The 7,961-nt window shown below is 36.4% G+C and overlaps 1 protein-coding gene across 1 annotated transcript; it reads left to right on the top strand.

Moving 5' to 3' along the window:
- The first annotated feature begins 4,277 nt into the window (after positions 1 to 4,277).
- LOC115724971 (uncharacterized) lies at positions 4,278 to 7,696 on the top strand. Its single transcript, XM_030654362.2, has 5 exons — positions 4,278 to 5,173; positions 5,261 to 5,621; positions 6,032 to 6,088; positions 6,224 to 6,642; positions 7,174 to 7,696. Exons 1-5 carry the CDS (start codon positions 4,278 to 4,280, stop codon positions 7,694 to 7,696), a joined length of 2,256 nt encoding a protein of 751 aa, XP_030510222.2.
- Positions 7,697 to 7,961: the final 265 nt, after the last annotated feature.

Raw genomic sequence — 7,961 nt, 5'->3', positions numbered from 1 at the left:
TTGAATTGAATAAATATTATGGTAAGTTTTAATATATCTAATCAAAGTTCAATATCGGTCCCTTCCGATGTATACTCCATACATCCGATACTGGTAAACTTTGCCAATGTCCTGGAAAGGACATAACACTTTTCCAAGGTGTAAGAACACCTATCGCTGATTATACCATGTCAGTCTAAATCCAGTGTTCTGACAAATCAAGGAATAAACTTTTGAACATATAATTAAGATTATATTCCACTGTGCTGACAACACTATAATCTTTAACAAACTCATATGTTCTGGACTTAAAAAGAATTCATACATTATATACATATAATCATGAAATAAATCATGTGAACTATGCAACATAAAATGTTATTTCTGATTGTTATTAATAAGTAAATCTGATTATATTGAAATGAGTTTTATTTAGGGCAGAAAACCCAACAAACTCCCACTTGCACTAATATAAAACAAAATGTGCATTTCAAATAATCATTAACACCTTGATATACAAATCAAGTGTAGTAGTAGTAAACTCCTCGTAATAGGATCTGATAGGTTGAATTAACAACAACCTTTTCTCCACCATTACTTTCCCTTAATCACAAAATCCTTGATATTGTGAAATTCCTCTCTATGTGTATACTCATTTGGGATACTGGATTCTATACCTTTTGTAACTACTTTTGGTTATTCAGGAAATCACACTAGTAGTTAAGACAGGTTGGAACGGTGCCACAATTTTATAGAACTTTCCTTAGACTGAATAAGTATCTTTCCTGCAACTTTTAACATTCAGTCTCTCTCTGGTAGACTAAGATATTTCAGATAGGTTTTTACACTTTTCCAAAATCACTACTCCACCCCAAGAGTAATCACCATCTTATCAGCAGACTTTCTAGCACAAAGGCAAGTCTCGAAATCTTATGTGGTGTAGTCTAAGAGTTTTAAACACACCCTTATCGACTAACATATAGTTCCTTTTCTTAATCTTAAGATTTACTTGATTGTCTTCCAATGTTCCTCTCTTGAATTAATCTGATACTTACTCATTACTCCCACTCAATAGAAGGTGTCTGGTCTAAGGCATACTAAAGCATATCTGAGACCTCTCACTGTTGATTTAAGAAATTCATTCATGGCTTTATCTTCTCTGGAATAGTTGAGACTTTTCCTTAGATAAAAAAAATCTATATCTAAGAAGTTTTGAAGCTTCTATAGATTGCCATTGGAAAGAAAATGCTTCAGCATCTTATGCTTTCATTGGAGTAAGTAATTACAAGGTATACCACAAGCCATAGGTTTAGATAAACTCAAACCTATACTACTGGGAACAGGAAGTTTTGTTAAGTCCATTGAATAGACTTATGAACGAACATTTCCTTTCATGTCCTTGTAATAGAAAACTTTAGGTTACTCCATGTGAATGGATCAAACCATAGTTCTATTGGCTTTTCTTCTTAGTTTCTTATCTTGATAATCCATTACTTGTTTAAACTCACAATGGATTTTAATCACTAGTATCTTCCAAGTCATGAGAAGGTAAAGTTCCTTGAAACTCTCCCACTACGACAAGGTACCGTGAATTGTGTCTAAGAAAACTAAATGGTATTGACCTCTTCGGTTGTGTTAAGACAACAGAGGCAGTGGGATCATCTTGTAATGAATAAGATGATAGAACACTTATGGAATCAAGAATAAATAATCTCCTTTATTTGCTACTTTATTTTCAGACTTAGTCATTTTCTTAGAAAAGTAGTATTTGTTTAAACAAACACTTTCTTATCTAATGACTATGGGACGATCCACCCCTAATCACTTAGAATAGCTAACAAACATGCGAACCAAGGTTAGCAGTTCTAGCTTTTCTTAAGATTTCGATTAGGTCATCCATGAATCTAGTAATGATTTACATTAAGTATACAACCATTGCATCATTCTGAAATTTTATTACCATAGAAGGATTTAGGCAACGACTAGTAACTAATCATCTATATGCAACTCGAATATCTGGGGAGGTAAGTTTGGATATAATTCAAAATAAAATTAATGATCTTTGAACTGCATATCTACTAACTTTTTCTCCATCCCTATGAGTTCGCAAGATCTGTGTAAGTTCTATGTTTCCAGAAGCCAACACTTTCTATTTATAGAATACCCTCTAGGTTTAGGTTAGAATTGTATGGCATTAAAATAATGGAAACTACAAATGTTATTTCTTGTGCATAGTGGCCGGCCATACAAAGGGTATTGGGCCTCACTTTGCAACTTTTCCATTTTGTTATTTTCCATTCCTATTTTCTCAAAAATGCCAATTTTCCAATTTATCCTTTTAAATGCCAATTCTAATTATTTAATAACTTAAAATAATTATTAAATAATATATTTATTAATTTAGACATATAAAGTCTCTTAATCAATAAATAAACCTAGAATCTCTTTTCTTTACAATTTCGCCCTTGCTTAGTGAAAATTCATAAAGTAGACATAGTCTAACTTTCAGAATTATAATTGATTAATTAAAATCAATTAACTGAGTCTTACAAGCAGTATGGTCTCAACTAGTATGGGGACCATGGGTGTATATAACCGAGCTTCCAATAAGTCGAACCGAATTTACCAAGTAAATTCCCTAACTTATTAATTTCTCATTGAATCCACACTTAGAACTTGGAATTGCACTCTCAGTCATATAGAACGCTCTATATGTTCCATGATATAGACACGTCATTAGTTATCCATTGTTATAACCCTAATGTGATCAATGACCCTCTAATAGATGATCTACATTGAAAAGGCACTACTTATACCGCTACACCTTCAATGTATTTTATCCTTAAAACACTTAGCTCCGTATAAATGATATTTCAGCAAAGTGAAATGAGATCTCCACCATTTATTTCTGTTTAGCCAAGCTTGAAGGATATCATCGTTTCACTTCTAAGTTCCTATAGAAGTTATAGATTCCATATTTATGGTAGCGCTCCAACTCAATTATACTATCATGTTCCCAAAATGTATGTATCACCCTGACTCAAAAGTAGGCTTAACTAACAAATCAAAGAACATGTATAGTACTCTTGAGATCGAACCTACCCATATCAATATTAAGGTCATTTGATCTAGGATCAACAGGTGATATTGAATTGAATAGATATTACGGTAAGTTTTAATATATCTAATCAAAGTTCAATATGGGTCCCTTCCAATGTATACTCCATACATCCGATATTGGTAAACTTTGCCAATGTCCTGGAAAAGACATAACACTTTTCCAAGGTGTAAGAATACCTATCGCTGATTATACCATTTCAGTCTAAATCCAGTGTTCTGACAAATCAGGGAATAAATTTTTGAACATATAATTAAGATTATATTCCACTGTGCTCACAACACTATAATCTTTAACAAACTCAAATGTTCTGGACTTAAAAAGAATTCATACATTATATACATATAATCATGAAATAAATCATGTGAACCATGCAACATAAAATGTTAATTCTGATCTTTATTAATAAGTAAATATGATTATATTGAAATGAGTTTTATTTAGGGCAGAAAACCCAACAGAAGAATACTGGCAACAACGTTCCCGTGTCACATGGCTTCGGCTTGGAGATAAAATTACTCGATATTTTCATCGTATCGCTTCCATGAGGCGTCAAACCAACAAAATTATTTCTCTCCAACGCTCAGATGGCTCCATGGCTAATGATACTCCTTCTATTCTGGCAACCATTTAGCATTATTTTTCCCAACTTTTCCAAAGCCAATTATCTGAGGATGATATCATCGAATCTGTTTTATCGGGCATTACCGAGTGTCTAAAGGAGGATGAAATTGAGCTTCTCCAGGCCACTTTTTTTGAGGCTAAAATTAAGAGAGCTACGTTCCAACTTGCGAATGAGAAAGCGCCCGGGTTAGATGGCTTCATTGGTTGTTTTTTCCAAAAGAATTGGCACTTGCTAGGTAAAGACATTATCATTGCAGCCCAAAGCTTTCTTAATGGAGATGTAGACATAGCGACTATCAACGAGACGCTCATTGTTCTTATCCCTAAAAAACCTAACCCTGAGCAGATCACGGACTATCGTCCTATTAGCCTCTGTTCCACTTTCTACAAAATCATATCTCGGGTTCTGGTCAATCGGCTCAAACCAATTCTTAGTAGCATAATCTCCCCTTCCCAAAGTGCTTTCCTTCCCAACCGTCTCATTTCTGATAATATCATCATTGGTCAGGAGGTCATGCATTCTCTTTCCCACCATAATTCGGGATAGCTTGGATGGATGGCACTGAAGCTTGACATGGCCAAGGCTTTTGATCGGGTTGAGTGGGTTTTTATCCATCGAGTAATGGAGAAGTTTTCTTTTCCTCAGCGCTTCATTGACCTTGTCCTTGCCTGTGTCTCTTCTGCAACTTTTTCCTTCTCCATTAACCAACAGGTTCTTGGACACATTAAGCCTTCCCGAGGAATTCGGCAAGGGGATCCGCTGTCCCCTTACTTATTTCTTTTATGCTCTGAAGGCCTATCAACTCTCATTCACCTTAAAACTCAACAGCCCCAGCCCCACAGACATTCACTTGGAATAAAAATCTCCAGGAGAGCCCCAGCTATTTCTTACCTTTTCTTTGCTGATGATAGCCTCCTTTTTAGCCCTGCTTCCCCCGAAGCTGGGACTACCATCAAGACAATTCTCACTGATTATAGCTCAGCCTTTGGTCAAATGGTTAATTTTACCAAATCAGCCTTGTTCTTTTCGCCAAATACCACTAATGAGATCAAAAACAATGTTGCTACTATCCTTGGCATCCCTGTTAGAGATAGTTTTGACAAATATTTAGGCCTTCCTCAAACTTTTGGCAGAACAAAAAAGGAGGCATTTAACTACATCAGGGATCGGGTTTTGTCTCACCTTAATAAATGGAATTCCAAGATTTTTTCTAAAGGGGGTAAAGAAGTCCTCTTGAAATCTGTTGTCCAAGCCATCCCCTCCTACGTTATGGCTTGTTTCAAGCTCCCTGCCTCTTTTCATTATAAGCTTGAATCCATGATGGCCCGATTTTGGTGCGGCGGAACGGAGCACAATCGTAAAATCCATTGGAAACAATGGTCTTTCCTCTGTCGTTCAAAATTCCATGGAGGCCTTGGGTTTTGCTCAATGAAAGCTTTCAATCAGGCGATGTTGGCTAAACAAGCTTGGCGGCTTCTTTAGGATCCTCACTCTCTTGTAGCCACTTTACTCAAATCCCGTTATTTTCCACACTCTAGTTTCCTTGATGCTGGAAAGGGCCATAGGCCTTCTCTTGTTTGGACTAGTATCACTAGTATCACGTGGGGCGAAGAAGTTCTCCAGTCAGGTCTTCGAAGATCAATTGGTGATTGTACCACAATCTCCATTTTTAACGATGCCTGGATTCCAGGATATGGTAAATTACATTACCTTAGACATCACTCAGCTGCAAATATGACAGTGTCATATCTTCTCACCCCTACCAAGGATTGGAACCTTGCCCTTATTCAAGCCACTTTTCGTGAAGATGTATCTCAAGCTATTTTGACCACACCTCTTTCCAATCTTCCTACACCTGATGCATATTATTGGTCCTTTACATCTCATGGCACCTACACGGTAAACTCTGGCTACCACCAAGCCCATCGTCAGATCCACCAACATGAACCAACACCTTCAGATAACAATACTTCCCACACATGGTGGAAGTAGTTGTATGGACACTTCTTTTACCTCCAAAGCTGAAACACTTTCTTTGGCGTGTCTGACATGATATCCTTCCTACCAACCACACCCTTTTTAAACGGAAAACTCTTTCTTCTCCACATTGTGGCTGGTGTTACTATCATGATGAGACCCTAGAGCATGCTCTATTCAGATGTCCTGCTGTCCAGGAGGTGTGGGAATTAACTAGTTTTATTGATTTTATTGAAAAACATATTTCACTCACTTGCTTTGATTTATTATACATTGCTGCCACCACTTTTACTGCTGGAAATTATCACTACTTTGTATGTTTGTTGTGGAAGATTTGGAACTGCAGGAACAGTTGGCTACATGCTGGTTTATCTTCTCTTCCTGTTCAGGTACTACATGAGGTACAAGACTATATAGACCAATACCAAAGCTGCAATATACGTTGTTCTACAACAAGATCACCTCAGGATATTTCATTGATCTCCCATGGACATGCATCATCTGTTCCCAATTCCTCTCTTTAGCTCTCGGTGGATGCTGCACAAGATGTTCAACAACACAAAATGGGGTTCGGCATGTCCATTCAAACAAACAAAGGAGAAGTTCTTTTAAATTTGGCCATGCCTTGGAGTGGAATTCATCCACCTCTGTTAATGGAAGCTCATGCTTTATACTTTGCTCTTTCTTGGTGTCATGCTCATTCCTTTTATCCGGATAGCATTGTCTCGGACTGTAAGGTTCTAGTGGATTATATTTGTAATAATGATACTCACAATCTGCATCTTAATAGCTCTGTAATTGAAATCAAAAGCTTGCTATCTTATTTCCCTAAAGCTTTTATTAGCTATATCCAAAGAGGGGCAAATGAAGCTGCCCATTGTTTACCTAGGAAAGCTTTAGGCCTAGATCAAGAAGCTTTATGGAAGAGTTGCTCCTTACACTTGTAATTTGTATCCTGTACTTTTTTTATTTTTTCTAATAGATATAGACTTTTCCTCAAAAAAAAAAATTCTTAAAAAAAATAAAAGATACTAATACAATAATATTATTATATAATATAATATAATAGTTTTCAACACATGCAGCTGCAAAAGTTTTATACAATTAGTTTTCTTTAAATTTTGATTGGCATAATTTATTTCCTTATACCATGAGGTAAAAATAGGGATATTGGCGGCTAAACCACCTGAAGTTTACGGTTTGTAACACCCTTAACCACAAAAACCAAATTTTTGGCAGCTAAACTACCTAAACCCTAGTTCCGTTTTGCTCTGCATACTTCCATCCAAAAATTACAGTTAAGTGCCACGGTGGACTGTCCACGTGTACACACTTGTAAACATGGCAAATTTTTAGTGGTCCACGTAATTTTAGTTTTAAAAAATAATTATAAATATTAAAAAAACAGATTAAAAAGAATTTAATTTTTTTAAAATTTTTTTTTCCTCTTTTTCTTTTTCTTTCTTCTCGACAGAAGCCCCCCTCCCCTAACCCTTCTTCTTCTTCTTCCTCTCGACAGAAACCTTGACAGAGTAGCCTCTGAGCATGAGCTTGCAGACTACAAGGCGTCCAATGCGAGAAGTGGGCCCAACGACGAGAACTGTGGTGTTCTGGGCACCAGGAATGGCAAACTCGCACATGGGTCCTTCCCTAATGAGAAGAGCATCGAGTGCAGCCCTCTGGTCTGCTCTGCTAGTGCTCGAAATCTGGCCCAGTCCAGAGAACTTATGCCAAACCTCATCGAACAGCTGACGGGATCGGCGACCCAGTCTGACAAGATTCACATCCTCAAGATCCAGACGAAGCTACTGCTTTTGATGCTCTTCTTGAGCAACAACACTAGTAGTAGGAGTAGTTGTTGTAGAAGAAGAAGAAGAAGAAGGAAGGGTCTATTGAGTTTGGTCATGATTTTAGGTTTCTTCTTGTCGTTTTTGTTCTTGATTCTCTTCTTGTTATTGGGTGGTTTATTATTACCAGAAGTGTCCGGAGAAGAATAAGAAGTGGTAGCTCTGGGGACTAAAATAGAATGGTGGGCTCTATGGCTATGGCTGTGGGTTCTGTCGATAAGGAAGAGAAAGAAAAAAAAAAGAGAAAAAAAAAAAAAGAAAAGAAAAAGGAAAAAGGAAAAAGGAAAAAAAAAAAGTTAAAAAAAAATTAATTTTTTTAATCTGATTTTTTAATTTTTTTTTTAAATATTTATAATTATTTTTTAAAACTAAAATTACGTGGACCACTAAAAATTTGCCACGTGTACAAGTGTGT

The sequence above is a fragment of the Cannabis sativa genome, chromosome X (assembly GCF_029168945.1).
Source record: "Cannabis sativa cultivar Pink pepper isolate KNU-18-1 chromosome X, ASM2916894v1, whole genome shotgun sequence".
NCBI lineage: Eukaryota > Viridiplantae > Streptophyta > Magnoliopsida > Rosales > Cannabaceae > Cannabis > Cannabis sativa.
Note: the sequence above shows the minus strand (reverse complement) of the source record. Positions and strands in the feature narration are given on the sequence as shown.